Raw genomic sequence first — 22,284 nt, 5'->3', positions numbered from 1 at the left:
TATGCTTTAATGTTGCTACTTACTGTAACTCTCTCTTCATTCGCTATTTCCTGTGTAATTGGTAGCAAGAGTTCTCGAGAAATGTGGGTTCGTCTTCAAAACCACTTTTTCTTAACAAGTACAAAAAATAGTATAATCAAGTTACAGAGTGATCTTTACAACATGAAGAAAGGATCCGATTTAGTTTCCCAATATCTTCGAAGGCTTAAAGAAGCAAGGGATGGACTTTCTGTTCTTGGTGTCACATTTGATGATGAAGACTTTGTGATCATTGCATTGAATGGACTGCTTGCAAAATACAACACATTTAAGTCTGTAATTCGAGGGCGTGATAGTATCATTTCACTCAAGGACTTTTGCGCACAATTGCTCGCTGAGGAAGCCATTGTGGATTGTGCTCTTGTTGAATGTGAGACCAAAGGTTCTTTCTTTCCTCTCTTTAGCTCTCAATTTCATGCTGGCTTCAATGGTGTGGATCATGATCAATTCAATTTAAGTTCATGTTAGTTAAGCTAGGGCAGTAATGTTGATAGTTATAATGGAATTCTTGGTTCATCTCCATCTACATATCCTAGTTCTCTGCCACCTGAAATTACTACATGTCAAATTTATTCACATAAGGATCATCTTGCCGCCCATTGTTCTGCTCAAACTACTAACTCATCTATTACACAAGATCCAAACTTGCAGGATCAGGTTCGATTTTTTGATTCAATGGAATCAATTGAGACAAACTTTGTTATGGTCAATTCTTTCTCTCATTACCTTGAATCTTCCTTGCCATTTAATTCCACAAGGGAAATTCTATCAGTGCTTCAAAGCAGAACGATTGTGATACAACAATTATAATGAAAACCGAAGAGCAGCCACCTAGTTCTGTTGGTGCAGAAAGTTCACAAACTTGCATATTACAACAAATATGTTCACAGAAAGATCATTTTGATGATGATTGTTATCACATACATAATGCTCAATCTTCAGTTTCAACCCCTGAATTATGTCAAAGCACATTGGGTCAACAACTAAAAATAGTGTGTCCAATCATCCTGGGAAATCATGAAACACCTTTACAAAGCAATTCTAATGTTGAAATTCATACAGCTTATGATTGCCAATCTGGTTTTCTCTCTCACTTCATTGTTTCAGAAGATGAAATGTTTTTAGATGATGCAGAAAAACAAGTTTTGGAATGTATTGACAAGGAAAGTGCATACTCTCAGTTGATTTCAGTGGGTTCGTGTATTCAAGTGACATTTCCAACTCTTAACTCTGACAACAAGGCAAAAATTGGTGTTCTTACTCAAACTTTGGTACATGAGTTCCGGGGATTTTATGTACTTCGGTTATGCAATGGTGGAAGTATATTTGATATTCAGTTAGGATACCATATGAGAATTTTTGATAAGGGTGGGGGCACCAAGTCTACGCTGGTTACTATGGTATACACGGTATAATGGTAAAATACAAAGATTGTTCAGCCACAAGCTTCAAGAAGGATCCCAATTGATCTGGTCCGGAGATGACACATGGGAAATCTTGGAATATTTTGCTATAGCTATTACAATTGTAGCTATTGCTGTTCCAGAAGGTTTGCTTTTGGCTTTGACATTGAGTCTTGCTTTTGCCATTAAGAAGATGATGAACGATAAGGCACTAGTCAGGCATTTGGCCGCTTGTGAGACAATGGGATCAGCCACAACTATCAGCAGTGAAGAGATACTCTACTATCTAATTGCAACAATCTCATGCTTGAACCACCATGAGCTTGCGGGGGGATGTTAGAGTATATAGCCAAATAAGATAAGGCAGTTAGGATTGTTGTTAAGTGTGAGATTCAGGTAAGGCAGTTAGCTCAGTAATCTTCTATATAACTATATCATTGGAACTATTGAATCAATCAAGAAAATACAAGTGAAAAATTATTCTCTTTCTCTCTCTAAGTTTCCTCTGTTTCTTCCTTCTTCTTCTATAATCTCTCTGTTCTTTTCTTCCTGCATAATGCTTAACAATCATCACTAGCTTCTTCTAATCATCAAAACATGCAGCAAATAGAAAAATGCTAGTCGCGCCAATTAGTTATTAGTAATTAGTTTAGCATCTGTTTGCATGAATATGAACGATTGTTACTAATTTTTATATCAGTTAACTATTATTGATATAAGAACACGATTTTTCCATTTCAAATCAAACAAAAACACTTGTACAAAAATAACATTTGTATTTATGAAAGCCTTGTTACTTTCAGTGTGTATCCTCATTATGTTGAGGCAGTACCAGTAGCAATAGCATGTTTGGAAGGGTTGCGCTTAGTTAAAACACTACAAATGGACCATGTTCTCTTTGAAAGTGACTCCATTTCACTGGTCAAGGCCCTTAACAGTCGGCACCACGACACTTTAGTATTGAGAAGATTAACTGATGCTTGTGTAGTGTTAAACCAATTTTTATGGGAATGGTTTACCTATATTTGTCGAGATGTCAATGTTGTGGCACAAAGATTAGCTCATTTTGCTTTTTTTCTCTCTCTTGATAATGCTATCTTTTGGATTTGGAATTCTCCGAATATTATAGAGGATGCACTACTAGTTGATTCTACGTACTATTAAGTTTTTCAACTAATAGATTTCGCCATTTATAAAAAAAAAAAAATTTGTTACAATTTATGTGGTTTACTCTTTTATAAGAATGCTTTTTTCTAGTTCAATCAGTCTTGGGTTTGATTCAGTGGTGACAAACACTTTTTTTTTTCTTGACTTGAATCACAATCACTTTGAACACATCGGTATCATGAGAAGTGTGAAGTGGTGAGTAACCTTCGGATTTGGTATTGATTCTCCATAAACTTAGTGAAAGAACCTAAATGAAATTGGGCAGCTAGGTAGCCACTTATTATGTTTATTCTTGTTATATCCCTTCTTGATGCAAAAACAAAGTGAAAGAATTTTCTTCTTTGTTCAAATTTCAATGTCTACGCTGTCCAACAAATAACATCATCTATCACTTATCGGCAGATCAATAAAATATTATTACAACTTTAGAAGTTGGGACCAGTTCTAAAATTTATAAACAAATAGCATCAGCTATCATGGACTTCAAGGGACGGAAGCTGCGACGTCTTTTTTTAATTCTCTAGAAAAGAAAAAAAAAGAGCAAAAAAATAGAGATTAGATTTTGGAGTTAGGTTGAATATCGTAGGAGGTAGCTGACCAGGAACACAAAAATAGGTCGATAACGAAAATTTGAGGGTTTTTAAGCTAATCTACGTCAAAGACAACTCGAGTTCAGATATATAAGAACAGAAAGTCGACAGAAAAACTGAGTTAATCAACTGCCTTAATCGAAAACAGGAGAAGCTTCCTATTTTTAATGCGAAAAAATGATCAAAGCGTAGCTATAAGCCATGCATGGGTTGGTGGAAGGCACTCTGTTTACAACCAGCCACCACACATGTATACGTACACAATGAAGTAGGTATGGTAGTTTGACTAGTTCTAACCAAAACCATCGTCCTCCACGTTTTTTTTTTTATTTTTACATATAAATAAACAGCAGGGTATGATCTTGTTTTCTGGTTGAACACTATCAGATATTTTTCAGGGCAACTAGGATACGACGTCGTTGACTAGAACTTGAAATATGGTTGGTGAAAAATCATCCATGTAACAAGTGATTACGTGCGGCAACTGAAAGGTCATTTGCTATTGGCATAAGCCACATAGCATGAAAGAGACTCCACCCCAATGAAAATTCTTCCAATTGAAGGAGCTTAATTTCTGGGTTTTGAATTTGGGTTATGGATACGACGGAATGGCACAAACGCTGATTTTTGCTTTTGATGATGAGGCATCACAAAAAAGGAATCAGTTGGTGACTTTGTCACAATAAAGATCGAATAGACTTGCAGAAGTATTTCAGCATTCCCTAATCACTATAGTGTAATTCACATACACCAAAAATTGAACCCATTGTGGTTGGAAACACAACAATAGGACCCACAAACACTAGTCGGTATTGTTGATATTTCTCCCACTTTCGCCACCGGCGAGAAGCATGTGTGGGGGTTTACCAAAAAACTTCGGCAATATGTGTGTGTTGTACCATTGCTTATGAAGCACTAGATGCTCATCTCGCTGGTCGACGTGGGACTCAACTTTGGCTCAAATCAAAGCCACCAAACTCCAACACTTAGAATGTACCTTGTAGAATACAAACTTGAAATTTGTCCCAACACTAAGAATCAAAATATATGATATCATTTATTAGTGCCTTTAATGTTGTGTTGAATAGGAAGATAGTAGCCATAAAATGAATCCACCGCTAACATCATTATCTTTCAATTCAAACTATATTATCTTTGATGAAAATAGAGGAGCATACCTGCTCTAGTCAAACATGCATCATTAACGTTTATCAACAACCAATTCTTGAGGTTATCCTATATAGTCAATATTGAATCGTTTTTTTGTTTCTTTTGGTTGTCAAGTGTCGTTATGGAATTCAAAAACCCATTTGGGGCAAATCTCATGTAGTCAATATGGAGGCAAATTCTCATATAGTCAATATTGTATACTTTCTTTTCTGGATAGTCAATAAGGAATTAAAAAACCATTTGTGATTTCACAAACTAATCTCGATTGGTGTATAGGACCGTGTAGCCAATGCTATGAGTATAAAAACAAAACACAAAAATTATGAAAACATCATACAGATGATGATGTTTTTCCCATTTAATTAAATTTAGAAAAAAAGAGGAGAAAGAAAGATAGATAGGGAGGTAAGTATAGCATGATTGAACCTAACCACCAATCAAAACCCATAACCTAGGCTATACACCATCATCAGATATTATTTCAACATGTTTTTTTTTATATTAATAAAAGTACCCACCAACACATCTTGGTCTTTTTCTCAATCATTAAACCAATAGGTTAACTACATTTTTCAGCTCAAGATTTGTAGGTCGTAAAATGAGTTAAGATGCTTTAATTTTTTGCATTTTACACTAATGTGATTTCTTAATTTCACTAGTTTAACATTTCCATCAATTTCAAATTTTAATACTTTACTCTTTTACTCTTTTTAATTCTTCCATGAAATTAACAATCAATGACGGTATAAAATGTGGGCTCAGTACAGATCACATCAACACTAAATTTCTCATTAGATTATGAAATGGACAGAGATTAAATTGGTGCATGCAATTTAGAAATCACGTAGTGTAAAATTAAATATTGAAATCTCGTGACTCAATTTTTGCAAATGATTTCAAACCATATAGTCTAAAATCTAGTTAAATCCAAAATCAATTATTCATTCCGCTCCTATGAGAGACATAACCTTGTATGCTTTCTGAAAACTAGCATTTCTGCACGCGCCTTGAAACTCCTCGAAACTGAAGACATACTGCATGCGTCTCCAGCCGTCGTCAATGAATAAGATCATCATCCATCTTGTTTGTACCTTCTTCTCTCCAACAACATTAGGGGTTTTTAATTTCTTATGCAGTTATATGAGTGCTATGCAACAATTATATGGGTTGTAGCTATCAACTGAACCGGAACCGCTAAGTCTGCAATGTGGGTTCCTTCACTTTCGTGTTTCCATTTTTTTCTTTTTAGTTTATTTACTGTGCTTTCTGCTTTTGTTTTTTTTTATTTGGACATTTCTATCATTTATCAATATTCCTAACAGTAAGTCACTGGAGTTAAATTTTTTTGTTTGAGGGGCTTTATAATTTAATTATTTTTTGTGAAAATTAATAAAAAAATAAAAAAAACCTATTTTCAAGAAGATTTATGATTCCGTCTCAGTCCATCAAAAGCAACGCCGTTTACATATTTTTGTCGCAAAATTATTTGTTTTCATTTTATTTTAATCAATAAGGGAAAGTTTTTCAACTTTCAAGCTTAGAATATCTTACAACATTAGAAATAAAAAAGGATAAAACCAAGAGTTGGTGAATATAGACCGTTGAGCGAGAAAGAATCGACTTGAGAAAGAGCTGGACGTCAAAATCCAACTTCCTCTTAAAGCTATTACTAAACTAACTAGGAGAGAATTTTTGTGTGCTGAATCAAGTCTTGATACACTAAGTGTAACAATATAATTGGTTGAAAATTTGAAAAATAATTTTCAACCAATTGTATTATGACATTTGACGTACTAGACCGTATTTTCGGCACTGTAACATCCCACATCGTCCAGGGGAGTGGATCCTTTATGCCTTATATGTATATACCCACCTCCAATTAGCACGAGGTCTTTTGGGAGCTCACTGACTTTGGGTTCAATCAGAACTCCGAAGTTAAGCAAGTTCGCGCGAGAGCATTCGCAGGATGGATGACCCAAGTTCTTGTGTGGGTTCCCAAAAACAAAACCGTGAGGGCGTGATCGGGGCCCAAAGCGGACAATATCGTGTTACGGTGAAGTCGAGTCCTGGATGTGGTGGGGCTGGGATGTGACAGGCACACTAAAAAAAATTCAATAACAAGAATCAAATTAGGAATAACATTAAATGCTTATATGTTGATCATTAATTCCCCATTTCATCTACCAAAAAACCCAAAAAAAAAAATTCCCCGTTTCATGTGAAAGCATTGTTAGTCGAACAAGGGTTCATTTTGCTCTTTCTTTGCGTATAATATTATGAATGTCTCACGTGTATTTCCATTTCTAGTAAGTAAACACATTTGTAATCCGTAGTCGTAATATTTTAACCGCTTACGTTTGTTCTTTGTTAAATCTTTCTTGCTAATTTCGTTTTTTATTTTTAAAAATTTGGAACATATAAAATAATCTTTTAAATTATGGGCTTACATATTATCACACATGATTTTTTTTTTTTAAAGAAAACTAACGAAAAGTTTAAAAAAAACTTTAGTTTTAATGAAAAATAACAAATAAAAGTGTAGTGAATAATATCAGAGAAATGTAAAAATGTGATTTTTCGTTAAAAGTAAATAATACTATAAATGTTTTGAAAATTCCATTTTTTTAATTAGAAATGAGGACAAAATAAACAGATAGACTGGTGCATCTAAAAAAACGGAAGGGGCCACTCAGTACTACAGTCTGGTAGTATTCCTCTTTATTTGGAAGTAAGAACTCTTAAGTTTGAATATCATGAATGACGAATTCGATACCAAATTAGACTGCTCATTGTGTGATTTTGTCAAATTCGCTTTTTTTCTTGACATAAAAATATCTATGTAAAAAAAAAAAAAAAATAGGGGTGAAGGGTTGGTCGACTGCACCACCCAACTCACAGTCAAGATACGCCAGGTCCAAAATTTAATTCCTTCATTCATGATTCGTGGTGCAATTTCTGCTTTTATCGATTTGCTCCCCCAGATCCTAAATAAATTTAAAAACCCAGAAAACACAAATTAAAATTTGATTTACCCCAAAAAAATTCACACACGAGAAAAACAAGGAGAGGGAAAAATCACTTTGACTGCGAGAGAGAGCACCTTGATCTTAATTGCATATGGGTAGGAGAGAAAGGGGGTAGCTGGGAGTTGCTGGAGACGAAGGAAGGAGGTGTAATTGGCAGGTAACACGTGCATTTCTTATTAAAGCCGTTAACTTGTTCGCATACAGATGCAGTCACAACTCTCCTTCTCCAACCCAACCCCAAACCCACACCTACCTCTCTCTCCAATTCCTCCTAAACATAAATACTCCCAATGATCACACTCATAACACACACAGTGAACCAAATACGCGTTTCTGGGCTCTCTGTTTTCTCTCCCACCTCTGCCTCTTGATTCATACATAATGCTTGGTGCCCAGATAACAATTTGAGCAGCTCGATCAAGATTCCAGCTCCTTTTTCTCTTCACCTTTGAGGTTTGTGACCCATTTGCTTTAGACCCTTTAAAGTTATTGGCTTATGGGTGCTTCTGTTATGGTTTGCGTTTTGGTGATGTGGGTTTTGTTTGTATTGGATATTGGTTGTTGGGAAGTGGTTTGATTGGAGTTGGAGTTGGAGTTTGTTTTGGAACCTCCAAAGGTTGTATTTTTGGGGGTAGCTTTTAGTTTTTTGAGTGAGGATGTGTTTGCGGTGGATTTGGGATTTTAATTTGTAGTTTCTGGAGTATATGGTTTCACAAAGGTGCATTCTTTTTCTTTCCTTTTTGGTAACCTGAGAACTATATACTTAAGGTGTTCTGTTTCCTTGAGCCGGAATTCAAAGGTTCAATTAGCGTAACATTGTATTTAGTATTGAAATTTAATTTTAATTACACTTAAAACAAGGATAATTTATCAAAATAAAAGTTCATGATGGTATGGAATTAGATATAATAAAAAAACATCAACTCCCTTTCATGCAACCAAAAGCAGCCTTAGTATAACCGGTTAGATGTTCGTAATTGCTATCATGTTGCACTTTGGATCATGAATTTCATTCCTTAACTACTATGAGAAGCAAGAGGCAATGGGGAAAAGCCCCATTTGGAATTACTATACCTTTAATCATAATATCATGTTGGTAGCTTATTTGAAAGCTATAGTGAATTTGTTGGACTAAAACTTCTTAAAATTTCACTTACGATGTTGATGGCATAATTTGTTGATCAGCAGCATGTCGGAAGCCCAGAGGAAATTGTTGACAGTACCCAGTTTCCATCGTGGAAATGGGTACGTAAATGGGGCACTCAGGCATCCTTCTATGGCATCTAAAGTTGATGAATTCTGCTATGCCCTTGGTGGGAAGAAGCCAATCCATAGCATTTTAATTGCAAACAATGGAATGGCTGCAGTCAAGTTTATTCGTAGTGTGAGGACATGGTCTTATGAGACATTTGGTACAGAGAAGGCTATTTTATTGGTGGCAATGGCCACACCAGAGGACATGAGAATCAATGCAGAACACATCAGAATCGCCGATCAGTTTGTGGAGGTTCCTGGTGGAACTAACAATAATAATTATGCCAATGTGCAACTCATTACAGAGGTGCGTATCCAAAGCTCTTAACCTATGTTTTCCACTTTTTTATTTTATCACCATCAAAAGTGTATGATAACGAAGAAGATATCCAACTCAGTTGCTGAGGAACCTTGTAGCCGAAAGAAGTTTTGAGTGGTTTGATTTTGTCACCATTTGTTTGACTGCAAGAAATGATATTTGATATAAATAAGAGGAAAATCAGAGAAGTGGATACTAATATCAAAATTATGAACATGCAAATGAAGAGGCTGGAGATCGTTATTTTTCTCAGAAGTCATAGAAGATTTATGAGTGATTATGGGAGGTGTGTTTTGATATTAGTGAGCCGCATTTCATGTGTTAAACTGTCGGCAGAAAATACATGGTGTTTATCATTTGAACAAAGTTTTTGATCTCTAAAGTGGGAGTTGCTTCCTAATAGAGGGTTGCAATCCCGGCACGAACCTTCTGCAAGGACTGAGCTAGAAATTTTTTTGATTGGGGGCGTCTTAAAACAACCAAGTAACATAATGGGTTTTAGGTTATTGAGGACCAGATACAGTAAAAAATCTCTAAATTCGAAAGTTAAATTCTAAATTGTAATGCCACAAACAAATGAATGAAGTAAATTCATATAAAATACTTTGGAGTAAAATTTTTGTATTAAATTATGATACTTCATCAGTTGAATCCAATGTATTTATGAAACCCCCAGTTCAATTGAGTTTGATTTAGGTTAGAAAACGTGGAATATTTGGAACCAAAATCAAAATTTTAATTGTTGTTTTAATTGTCATGACATTTTTGCTTTTCTCACCCAAAAATTTGAGTGGGGGCGGATGCCCTCCCTGGGCCTTATGTAGCTCCGTCCATGACCTTTTGACTCTCTTTGTTCCACTCATTCAGTTGACTTTTTGTTCCACTCATTCAGTTGACTTTTTGTTCCACTAACTCAGTAAACTTTGTTTCACTCACTCCCTGGCACTCTCCATGTAGAGTATTTCTACATTTTCATCAAAACTCCATGTCGTGGCTTCCTGTAGTTCTTGTTAGCATTTCACCTGAATTTTTTGTTCTTTATTACAGATGGCAGAGAGAACACATGTTAATGCAGTTTGGCCCGGTTGGGGTCATGCCTCTGAGAACCCTGAGCTTCCAGATGCATTGAATGCAAAGGGAATTGTATTTCTTGGGCCACCATCTATATCTATGGCAGCATTAGGAGATAAAATTGGTTCATCATTAATTGCTCAGGCTGCCAACGTACCTACTCTTCCATGGAGCGGATCACATGTATGAATCCTGAAAACCGTGTCCAATTTTCATTTGGTTGCTTATGCCGGGTAATGCAATCTGATATTGTTAGTGTCTGTTCTCCAGGTGAAAATTCCTTCAGATAGCTGCTTGGTTACAATCCCAGAGGAAGTATATAGGGAAGCGTGTGTTTATACAACAGAGGAAGCTGTTGCAAGTTGTCAGGTTGTAGGTTACCCAGCAATGATTAAGGCTTCATGGGGTGGTGGTGGTAAAGGCATAAGAAAGGTTTGTGTCATACGTGAAAATTTACCCTTGGCTAATATGCCTGTGACTAGTCAGCTGAACTAAGTGGAATTATTTACTTTTCTAGGTCCATAATGATGATGAGGTAAGGGCATTGTTCAAGCAAGTTCAGGGTGAAGTTCCTGGATCTCCAATATTTATAATGAAACTCGCAGCCCAGGTCAGATAGTCTATTCCATTTTGATCTGGATGATCATAATTGCTGAACTTCAGACCAGACATTGCCAATTTTTCTATTTTCTTTTATCAGAGCCGACATTTAGAGGTACAGTTACTGTGTGATCAGTATGGAAATGTTTCAGCTTTGCATAGCCGTGATTGCAGTGTTCAAAGGCGGCACCAGAAGGTAATAATTTTATGGCATACTAATTTAATACTCTTTGTTTTCACATTCACTAGCTTGGTCTTCTAGGGAATTTTGTACTCCTTTCTTAGAATTTCTCCAGTACTCATCATTGCACAGTATCTTCTGCTGGAGATGTTTCACCATCAAAACTTAACTTGTTTATATGTTTTATAGATTATTGAGGAGGGTCCAATTACTGTAGCTCCTATAGAGACTGTAAAAAAGTTGGAGCAATCAGCTCGAAGGTTGGCTAAATCTGTTAATTATGTTGGAGCAGCTACTGTTGAGTACCTCTACGGTATGGAAACTGGCGAGTACTATTTCTTGGAGCTGAACCCTCGATTACAGGTTTGTTATTTCTGTTCATGTAGTCTTTTCTTCTAATGTATGAACTCGTTTTTTGTTGTTTTCTTTAATTTGTTTTGTTGGTAGCATTGTAGCACTGAATAATGTACTGGTGCAGGAAATGTGTATGCCTGAAGTGAATATAGAAACAAAAACATGCCTTGTTATTGCTAACCAAGCCATTTAATCTTAACGCAACCTCTTACAGAAGGATTAACATCATATTATAACCATTATCATTAGAATTTCATATGGCTTGTTAACTTCTGGAGTTGCATCTGCTTTTCAAGACAAATAGCTTTACGAGTATAACTAAATGTTTTTTATTTAATTGAATCCGTGTAGGTGGAGCACCCAGTCACTGAGTGGATAGCTGAAATAAATCTTCCAGCTGCCCAAGTTGTTGTTGGGATGGGCATACCTCTCTGGCAAATCCCTGGTATGGTCATAATTGCTGGATTTCTTCTAAGATATCAATTTCTTTATCGTTTTAAATTTGTTCACATTCCCTGTTCATACGATTCATTTGATCAGAGATAAGGCGATTTTATGGAATGGAACATGGTGGTGGGTATGATGCTTGGAGAAAGACCTCAGCCATTGCTACCCCATTCGATTTTGACGAGGCAGAATCTACAAGGCCAAAGGGTCATTGTGTTGCCGTGCGTGTAACAAGTGAGGATCCAGATGATGGCTTTAAGCCTACCAGTGGGAAAGTACAGGTTAGTTATGATCGTTCCTCAGTCTTACTTGAACTTGCTTTCATGCTTTCATGACTATATTGAGTATGTCAAACTATATGCAGGAGTTGAGTTTTAAAAGCAAGCCAAATGTTTGGGCCTACTTTTCTGTTAAGGTAAAATATCTTCTAAGTGGATAATGACAAATTCCTCCATAAAAGAAAAAGAAAATTTTAGTTCTCAGATAAATTCTTATTTATGTTGTGATTTGCAGTCTGGAGGGGGCATTCATGAATTCTCAGACTCTCAGTTTGGTGAGTATTAACCTACTTTGACTGTTTTTATTTTTTTATTTTTTTAATTTTTTTTAATTTTTTTTAAAAAATAGTTATCACTCTTTGCTGCTGACGTATGAAAACAAATACCTCTTCTTCTAGGACATGTTTTTGCATTTGGAGAGTCTCGAGCTCTAGCTATTGCAAATATGGTTCTTGGGCTGAAGGAAATTCAAATTAGAGGAGAAGTTCGTACAAATGTTGATTATTCAATAGATCTTCTACATGTAAACTTCCCAAAATCTATTATATTCTTTACCATCCTTTCAAAAAATAATATAAAGATCATTGAATTTTGATAAATTTTCAAGTAACTCTATGTCATATGTTCTGTAGGCCTCAGACTATAGAGAGAATAAAATCCACACGGGTTGGTTGGATAGTAGAATTGCCATGCGTGTTAGAGCAGAAAGGCCTCCTTGGTATCTTTCTGTAGTTGGAGGGACTTTGTTTGTAAGTGCAACTATCTTCCTTAATCGTTGATTTCTGAATATTTTACTTGTAAAATGCATCACTTACGTTTCCTATTATGGCTTTTTCAGAAAGCATCTGCTAGTAGTGCAGCAATGGTGTCAGATTATGTGGGTTATCTTGAGAAAGGGCAAATTCCACCCAAGGTATGGTACTAAAACAATGTCCTTCAAAGAATGTTTTATATGCCCCTTCAATTAATTTTTGTGAAATTTTGATTTCAGCACATATCACATGTCCATGCACAAGTATCGTTGAACATTGAAGGGAGCAAATACACGGTATGTTTTTGAATGGCATTGCTTCACTCAGGGACTTCTTTTAATGTTTTAGGAATTTTTGGAGATTTTTGGTTGGCAAAATCAATAGTTATATCTAATCAACGTCATGAAACCTGTTTATAGATTGACATGGTGAGGGGGGGTCCAGGAAGCTACAGATTGAGGATGAATGAGTCAGAGATTGAAGCAGAGATACATACTTTACGCGATGGGGGTTTGTTGATGCAGGCAAGTACAAATCATCTCTTTATTGTTTTCATTCTTGTAACTTCACAGATGATTTGCGCTTGCTCATATTAGTCTATAAGCACATTACAAACTCAATACCAGAGGGAGGTGTGCCATGATGGACCATGCGGATAGATTGGTCTTTCTTATATTTCTTACATGCAGTTTGTGACTGATAACTTCTGTTTCGTTACAGTTGGATGGGAACAGTCACATTATATATGCAGAGGAAGAAGCAGCTGGAACTCGCCTTCTTATTGATGGAAGGACTTGCTTGCTTCAGGTACCCACATTTCTTTGTCTTCTTCCCCTAAATTCCCTTCAGCAAGCTGAGTTGTTGAACATTGTTGAATCCAGAACGACCATGATCCGTCCAAGTTAATAGCAGAGACACCATGCAAGCTGCTGAGGTACTTGGTTACTGATGGTAGTCATGTCGAAGGTGACACACCATATGCCGAGGTTGAGGTTATGAAGATGTGTATGCCTCTTCTTTCACCTGCTTCTGGAGCTATCCACTTTAGAATGTCTGAAGGTCAAGCAATGCAGGTAAGTCTAGAGCCTGTTAGGAGTTAAATACATTCTTCTCTTGATAGAGTTTTAAATAAAATTGGTTTTGTGTAGGCTGGTGAACTTATTGCAAAGCTTGATTTAGATGATCCTTCAGCTGTAAGAAAGGCAGAACCTTTCCATGGAAGCTTCCCAGTTCTGGGGCCTCCAACTGCAATTTCTGGTAAAGTTCACCAGAGATGTGCTGCTAGCATAATTGCGGCCCGAATGATTCTTGCTGGTTATGAGCATAACATTGATGAAGTGAGTTCTCATTCAACATATAATATTTTGAACACTTTTTCAGTTATATATTTTTTCAGGTTCTTGGGCTTGGTAAATGTGGGAATACATTCCGCACTATCATGTGTAGATTGAGTTGTTATTCTAAACTTGTCTTATCTAAGAGTTGTCATCTATCTCAGGTAGTGCAAAACTTGCTCACTTGCCTAGACAGTCCTGAACTCCCTTTCCTTCAATGGCAAGAGTGCTTTGCTGTTCTAGCAACCCGCCTACCCAAAGATCTTAAAAATGAAGTAAGAAAAGTATGGTTGTTTTCTCCTGGATTTATGCTACAAATGAGTATTTATGCTCATGTGTGATTCTCTTGTATAATTTTACAGTTGGAATCAAAATTTAAGGAGTTTGAGGTGATTTCTAGTTCTCAGAATGTTGAGTTCCCCGCTAAGTTGTTGCGCGGTGTTCTTGAGGTGGGTATTACGTTTTAAATTCCTCGTTTGGGTACTATTTTCTAATTTCTTCTTAAGAATGTTGTATTTATTTTCTTCTACATATTCATTGCAGGCCCATCTATTCTCCTGTCCTGATAAAGAGAAAGGAGCCCAAGAAAGGCTTGTTGAGCCTTTGATGAGCCTTGTGAAGTCTTATGAGGGTGGACGAGAAAGTCATGCCCGAGTTATCGTCCAATCCCTTTTTGAAGAGTACCTGTCTGTTGAAGAATTATTCAGTGACAACATTCAGGTTAGACTCTTGTATTGAAAGACAACTTTTCCCTGTAGCCACCTGGTTTGTGTTTTGACTGACTTTTATTTAGAGTTTATAAATTTTCTATTCTTAAATCTTTTATTAATATTTGATTAAGTCAGTAATTAAAAGTTGTCTGCAATAATGATCATTGAACTTCGATTGCGATATTTGGCTTCAATAGTTTTACAGTTTAGTATACCCTGATAATTAGGAACTTGGCGCTACAAGATTTTGGATGTTGTATGCTAGTGATTTTCCTTTTGCTTGTGATAATCTTCGTTCATGATAGACTAATATTTGTTTATCCAGGCTGATGTGATTGAACGCCTTCGACTTCAATATAAAAAAGATCTATTGAAGATTGTGGACATTGTGCTTTCTCACCAGGTAATAAAATCAATAACATGCTCTGATGAGTTGCCCTTCCTTGTCTCGTTCAATTTTCTGATGTACTATGCATCTTGTGCTTGCAGGGTGTCAAGAATAAAAATAAGTTGATACTACGACTCATGGAACAACTGGTCTACCCCAACCCTGCTGCGTACAGGGAAAAGCTAATTCGGTTTTCTCAACTTAACCATACAAGCTATTCTGAGGTTTGCCATTGCACTGAGCTTGAACTAATAATTATATTATGTTGACATTTTTCTTTCTCTGTTTTTAAGTATTGCGAAATCCAATTACAGTTCTCGGGTAATCAACAGCTGTTTACTTTTATTTTTCAATTGTACTGAGCGAATCAAACCAAGCTGAACTATTAGTTTTATTGTGTAGATCTTTCTTCCTCTTAAGTTTTCCAAAACCAATTTAAATTGTCCTCACATAAAATATTTATAGTTAATTACTTCTGTATAATAGCCGCAATTTTTTAACAGCGCAAATAAAATTAATGCAGTTGGCACTAAAGGCAAGTCAACTGATGGAGCAAACCAAGTTGAGTGAACTTCGTTCCAGCATTGCCCGAAGTCTTTCTGAGTTAGAGATGTTTACCGAGGATGGTGAAACCATGGATACTCCCAAGAGGAAAAGTGCCATAAATGAACGAATGGAGGATCTTGTGAGTGCTCCTTTGGCAGTTGAAGATGCCCTTGTAGGTCTATTTGATCACAGTGATCACACACTTCAGAGGCGGGTTGTGGAGAGCTATGTGCGTCGGTTATACCAGGTACAATGGTTTGAACACTTTGAGTTCCTGCTTACTTTATTTTTCAGTCATTTCGTTGTTTAACTATGCTTTTTTTTGTTATCAGCCATATCTTGTAAAGGGGAGTGTGAGGATGCAGTGGCAAAGATCTGGTCTTATGGCTTCCTGGGAGTTCTTGGACGAACATACAGAGAGAAAAAATGCAAATGAAGATCAATCTTCTGGTAAATCAATTGAGAAATACAGCGAGAGAAAATGGGGAGTCATGATTATTATCAAATCCCTTCAATTTCTTCCAGCAATTATTAGTGCTGCATTGAAGGAAATGTCTCATCAACTTCATGAATCAATTCCGAATGGATCTAGTGATCCAAGCAGCTTTGGAAATATGATGCATATTGCTTTAGTTGGCATCAACAATCAGATGAGTTTACTTCAGGATAGGTATTGTACCTGCCCTTTATCTTTTCATTGAAGTTTTCAACTTTGATTTAAAAATGTGGCGATAATCCGGGATTGATCGTGTATTGAAAAACTTATACATTATGTGGGATCCTTTAGCGATCACTGTATTCTGATTAGTCCATAATCTTACCAAGTCTAAATTTTAAATTAGATCTCTATACACTCCAAATTTACAATGGTTCTATTTCAGATAATAAACAGCTTTACTCATTTCTTTTTATTTGCAACGAAATCCCTAATAGAATCTACAGTTGAAACCTTCCTGACCAGCATTGTTCATGCATGGCAGTGGCGATGAGGATCAGGCTCAAGAAAGAATTAAGAAGTTAGCGAAAATACTAAAAGAGCAAGGAGTAGCGTCCAGTCTGCACAGTGCAGGTGTCAGGGTAATTAGTTGCATCATACAAAGAGATGAAGGGCGAGCTCCTATGAGGCATTCCTTCCACTGGTCGTCAGAGAAACTCTATTACAAGGAAGAGCCATTATTGCGTCATCTGGAACCACCTCTATCCATTTACCTTGAGTTGGTTAGTAATTTTGTGGCTGTAGCTCCAGTCTTTTAAGCAAAGTTTGGGATACACTCTTTTTAAGTTACTCATCTTTTGTTCTGATTCAGGACAAGCTTAAAGGTTACGAGAATGTACAGTATACCCCATCCCGGGATCGTCAGTGGCACTTGTACAGCGTTGTAGATAAGCCACAACCAACCAAAAGGATGTTCCTCAGAACACTTGTAAGGCAGCCCACTTCAAATGATGGGTTTGCTGGATTTCAAAGGCTAGACATGGAAGCAGCTAATAAGCAATGGACTTTGTCATTTACTTCAAGGAGTATTTTAAGGTCCTTATTGACAGCAATGGAAGAGTTGGAACTTAATGCACACAATGCCAGTGTCAAATCTGACCATACTCATATGTACCTTTATATCTTGCGTGAGCAACAAATTGATGATCTACTGCCTTACCCCAAGTAATTTTTTTGCTTCTTATTTTGTATTTTCTTTTTCTTCTGAGATGAGATGGGGAACTTTTTAGAATCTTACATTGGAGATGTTCTTCCAGGAGAGTTGATTTAGATTCCGGACAAGAAGAAACTGTGGTGGAGGCCATCTTAGAAGAACTTGCACGGGAAATCCATGCGTCTGTTGGTGTAAGGATGCATAGGTTGGGTGTTTGTGAGTGGGAAGTGAAGCTGTGGATTGCATCCTCTCGGCAGGCAAATGTTGCTTGGAGGGTTGTCGTCACGAACGTGACTGGTCATACCTGTACTGTACATGTAAGTTCTTTACCATCAAGTTACATTTTCGAGCTATATAATTGTTGAAGGTCATTTTGCAAAAGCAAACTAGGGTGGCCGGACGAGTAGTAAATTAGTAATGATTCATACCATAGATTGAACATAGATTGAGCTAGAACAGAATTTTACCAATGCGTCATTTGATTATCTATTTTAGCTAGAAATTTATCACTAAGAGACTGATCTTTAGGTGGAAGTCATATTTATTTATTTTTATTGAAAAGGAAAGTAAGAAAAACCTCGGTGGGTACCTGATACCTATTGTGGTAGACCTGATATATGGTGGTCTACAAACTCTTGCTGGTCTAGGTTGACAGACTAAACTATATGCTGCTTTAGTTTTCTACCTATTGTTCACAGGTTAGTGAATAGTTTGTAATGTCGGTCGTAAAGCAAATATAGTCTCTAATTATTTATATGGATCATGAGTCATGACTTTATAACTGGTGAACATGATAATCAGATATATCGGGAACTAGAAGATACCAGCAAACAGGGGGTGGTATACCATTCAGCCTCTACACAGCCCCCCCTGCATGGTTTACCAGTGAATGCACAGTACCAGCCTCTGGGAGCTATTGACCGCAGACGTCTGTTGGCCAGGAGAACCAGCACCACTTACTGCTATGATTTTCCACTGGTGAGAATTGATGGGAATTTGTTTTTTCTTATTTTATGTTTCTCCATGATTCACCAAGATATGAAACTTACTGGAGATAAATGTTATTGTTTGCAGGCATTTCAGATGGCCTTGGAACAGGCATGGGCATCCCAGTTGCCAGGTAGTAAAAAACCAAAAGATAAAATTCTTAAAGTCACTGAGCTCAAGTTTTCTGACCAGCATGGCACCTGGGGCACTCCTCTTGTTGAAGTGGTTCGTCCACCTGGGCTCAATGATGTTGGTATGGTAGCCTGGTTTATGGAGATGTCTACCCCTGAGTTCCCTTCAGGAAGGAAGATATTGATTGTTTCAAATGATGTGACCTTCAAAGCTGGATCTTTTGGTCCAAGAGAGGATGCATTCTTCTTTGCAGTAACTGAACTTGCTTGTGCTAAGAAACTGCCCTTAATATACTTGGCAGCAAACTCAGGTGCCCGTATTGGGGTAGCTGAAGAAGTCAAATCCTGCTTTAAAGTTGGTTGGTCTGATGAATCGAGTCCTGAGCGTGGCTTTCAGTATGTATATTTAACCTCTGAGGATTATGCTCGGATTGGATCATCTGTGATAGCACATGAATTAAAGCTGGCAAGTGGAGAAAGCAGATGGGTTATAGATACCATTGTTGGAAAGGAGGATGGCTTGGGAGTTGAAAGCTTGACTGGCAGTGGAGCAATTGCTGGTGCATATTCAAGGGCATACAGGGAAACCTTTACCTTAACATACGTGACCGGCAGAACTGTAGGGATAGGGGCTTATCTTGCTCGGCTTGGGATGCGGTGCATACAGAGGCTTGATCAGCCCATTATTTTAACTGGTTTCTCTGCATTGAACAAACTTCTTGGCCGGGAGGTGTACAGCTCTCATATGCAACTTGGAGGACCTAAAATTATGGGAACAAATGGGGTTGTCCATCTAACGGTTGCTGATGATCTTGAAGGAATATCTGCTATTGTGAAGTGGTTAAGTTATGTTCCTGCCCATGCTGGTGGACCACTCCCCATTTTAAGTCCCTCAGATCCTCCAGAAAGGCCTGTTGAGTACTGCCCTGAGAATTCATGTGATCCTCGTGCTGCTATTAGCGGCACTTTAAATGGTGATGGAAAGTGGATGGGGGGTATTTTTGACAAAGACAGCTTTATTGAAACACTAGAAGGTTGGGCGAGGACGGTTGTTACTGGAAGGGCAAAGCTTGGAGGAATCCCTGTAGGAATAGTTGCTGTCGAGACCCAGACGGTGATGCAAGTTATACCTGCTGATCCAGGCCAGCTTGATTCGCATGAGAGGGTTGTTCCTCAGGCTGGGCAAGTATGGTTTCCTGATTCTGCTAGTAAGACAGCCCAAGCGTTATTAGATTTCAACAGAGAGGAGCTCCCACTTTTCATTCTTGCCAACTGGAGAGGATTTTCTGGTGGGCAGAGGGACCTTTTCGAAGGGATCCTTCAGGCTGGATCAACCATTGTGGAGAACCTTAGGACTTACAAACAGCCCATATTTGTGTTCATCCCCATGATGGGTGAACTCCGCGGTGGAGCGTGGGTGGTCGTGGATAGTCGAATAAACCCAGACCATATTGAAATGTATGCTGATCGAACTGCTAGAGGTAACGTGCTTGAGCCAGAGGGGATGATCGAGATCAAGTTCAGGAACAAGGAGCTGCTGGAGAGCATGGGCAGGCTTGACCAACAGCTGATCCAATTGAAGGCAAAACTTCAGGAAGCCAAGAGCAGTGGGGCACATGAGATGGTTGAAACGCTACAGCATCAGATACGATCACGTGAAAAACAGCTTTTGCCTGTCTACACTCAGATAGCCACTAGATTTGCGGAACTGCACGATACTTCTCTCAGGATGGCTGCAAAGGGGGTAATCAGAGAAGTTTTGGACTGGAACAGTTCTCGATCTTTCTTCTATAAAAGATTGCGTCGGAGAATTTCCGAAGAGTCACTCATCAAGACAGTGAGAGATGCTGCTGGTGAACAGCTGTCGCATAAATCTGCTTCAGATTTGATCAAGAACTGGTTTTTGAGTTCTGATATTCCAGGATGCAGAGAAGATGCTTGGGTGGATGACGAAATTTTCTTTAGATGGAAGGAAAATCCAAAAAATTACGAGGATAAACTAAAGGAGTTGCGGGTCCAGAAGGTATTGCTTCAATTGGCAAATATTGGTGACTCAGTTTCTGATTTGCAAGCCTTACCCCAAGGTCTTGCTGCCCTTCTAAGCAAGGTGAACGATCATGTTATATTCTTTTCTAAGCATCTTTCCACATCATCTTTTAGCCACCTGGATCTAATGATTTGAATGTAATGCAGGTCGAGCCATCAAGCAGAGCGCTGTTGATTGATGAACTCCGAAGGGTGCTCGGTTAATGGGACGTTGGTGTTTTGCACGAGACTACTGTTCCATAAAACGCTTGTGTTGTATCTTCTTAATTCATAGTTATAAATTGGTAAGTAGGTGCATGCCAATGATCTGCACTTGGCAGACGAAATAATGAAATGGCTGCTTTCCCAACAGATGAATCATTAGATTGAGGTTGCTGATAGAAGCTTTTCAGTGTATATTAGAGGAAGAAGATTTGTAGGGAGCAGTAAGTGTAAGTTTTGTAAGTCATAAGTAAAATGTAAGGAAATAGATAGTCAAAAAAGGAACACAACCAGCATTTGCAGGCTCTGTTTCAACATTTTCGACATGGCTGATCGATGCTCGAAAATAAGAAGTTACAACATAGTTTGTAATATTATTCTGTAAGAATTGTCATTTGTTTAACTTATATTGCAGATTCATGCTCATCGCTGTGTCTTTATTTCTAAGAACCATGTAATTATTTCCATGACTAATATTTTTTTTGGGTAAAAAATTGGGAACTTTAATGAAAACGGCTTGGCTAAGTTTATTTTAATAAAAAATCAAGCTATAACTTATTTAATGAAAAAGAATCAAAATTTAATGAAAAACCCTTAAATTTTAATAAAAAGGACACAATTAAAAAAAAATAAAAATCTGACACGCGCGCAAGATCTGTGCACTGTTTATGAAACTTGAGAAGATTATGTTCTCAGTAATTATATTTAAAAAGCTGCTTTCAATTACCGAATTAAAATTTCCTCACTTTTTTCATATACCCACAATAATAAATGTATCTCTCCATCCAATTTCTTGAGTTTGGGTGTCATCTTGGAGAAATTTTTTCTTGTGTCCGTAACACAAATGGTATACCACATGTTATTATATAAGTGGTGGACATTTTTATTTTTTATGTTATTAATTTTTTAACATAAAAATCTCACAACTTGTGTTCTGGGCACATTGAAAAGTTTCCCGTCATCATGACTACTATTGAAAAATAACACTACAAAAATAAAATAGGAGAATGTAATTCAATTCGAAGTATTTTTCTTATTCTAAGCCAAAAAAAAAAAACCATAAATGTAGCTGACGATGAGACAAAAAGATAGGAGGAAAAAGTGGAGTGTTTGAAAGTTGGGGAGGGGAGTGCAAGATGGATTTGTTAGGTTTTTTTTTTATTTATTTTTAATTTTTTATCTTTTTTATTAGTCTTTTGTTCTTATTATTAAAATAAAGTTAATGGGTGGTTTTTTTTTTATATTAAAATGTAAAGATTTGAAGTCATTTTCGTTAATTTTTCTTAAAAAATTTGCACGATAAGTTGGAATGAAAACGATGGAATGATAAGAAGTTGCATCTTGGCAGAAACCTTGGGTTAAAGAGTGTTCCAAGTTGGTTCTCAAAAGTAACAAAGGAAAGTAGTTCATCCAAAAAAATCATACAAATTCAAGTCCAAGGTAAATGTTTAACTTTTTCATTAGAGGTACAATTCACAACCTTAGAACCCCCCCCGGGCGCCGCGTCGTGGACCATACATGGATTAGTAATACCATGATATCAAGTGGATTAGTAATACCATGATATCAAGTGCAAAGAAATTATAATTCAGTAAGACCACAATATTGTCAGACATGCAATATTCTAAGTCAGTTGAAGTT

General features: G+C 37.2%; 1 protein-coding gene across 4 annotated transcripts; it reads left to right on the top strand.

Moving 5' to 3' along the window:
- Nucleotides 1-7,279: 7,279 nt before the first annotated feature.
- Nucleotides 7,280-21,069, top strand: LOC103438249 (acetyl-CoA carboxylase 1-like). 4 transcript variants are annotated; one of them, XM_029093945.2, is made up of 32 exons: nt 7,280-7,552; nt 8,584-8,956; nt 10,016-10,222; nt 10,310-10,471; nt 10,557-10,649; nt 10,740-10,835; nt 11,010-11,183; nt 11,526-11,619; nt 11,715-11,902; nt 11,986-12,036; nt 12,135-12,174; nt 12,298-12,422; nt 12,532-12,648; nt 12,738-12,812; nt 12,891-12,947; nt 13,071-13,175; nt 13,372-13,458; nt 13,533-13,724; nt 13,800-13,988; nt 14,150-14,260; nt 14,348-14,434; nt 14,529-14,705; nt 15,021-15,098; nt 15,185-15,307; nt 15,607-15,876; nt 15,962-16,299; nt 16,610-16,847; nt 16,937-17,289; nt 17,382-17,595; nt 18,080-18,256; nt 18,353-20,503; nt 20,590-21,069. In XM_029093945.2, exons 2-32 carry the CDS (start codon nt 8,585-8,587, stop codon nt 20,644-20,646), a joined length of 6,798 nt encoding a protein of 2,265 aa, XP_028949778.2. In that variant the 5' UTR covers nt 7,280-7,552; nt 8,584; the 3' UTR covers nt 20,647-21,069. The 4 variants fall into 4 exon arrangements, with proteins under 4 accessions (XP_028949778.2, XP_070670353.1, XP_070670355.1 ...); XM_070814252.1 differs by having other exon boundaries at nt 7,395-7,848; nt 8,581-8,956; XM_070814254.1 differs by having other exon boundaries at nt 7,446-7,552; nt 8,581-8,956.
- Nucleotides 21,070-22,284: the final 1,215 nt, after the last annotated feature.

Source organism: Malus domestica, chromosome 15 (genome assembly GCF_042453785.1).
Source record: "Malus domestica chromosome 15, GDT2T_hap1".
Taxonomy (NCBI): domain Eukaryota; kingdom Viridiplantae; phylum Streptophyta; class Magnoliopsida; order Rosales; family Rosaceae; genus Malus; species Malus domestica.
The sequence above is the reverse complement of the archived record's forward strand: the minus strand, read 5'-3'. Positions and strand labels throughout refer to the sequence as shown.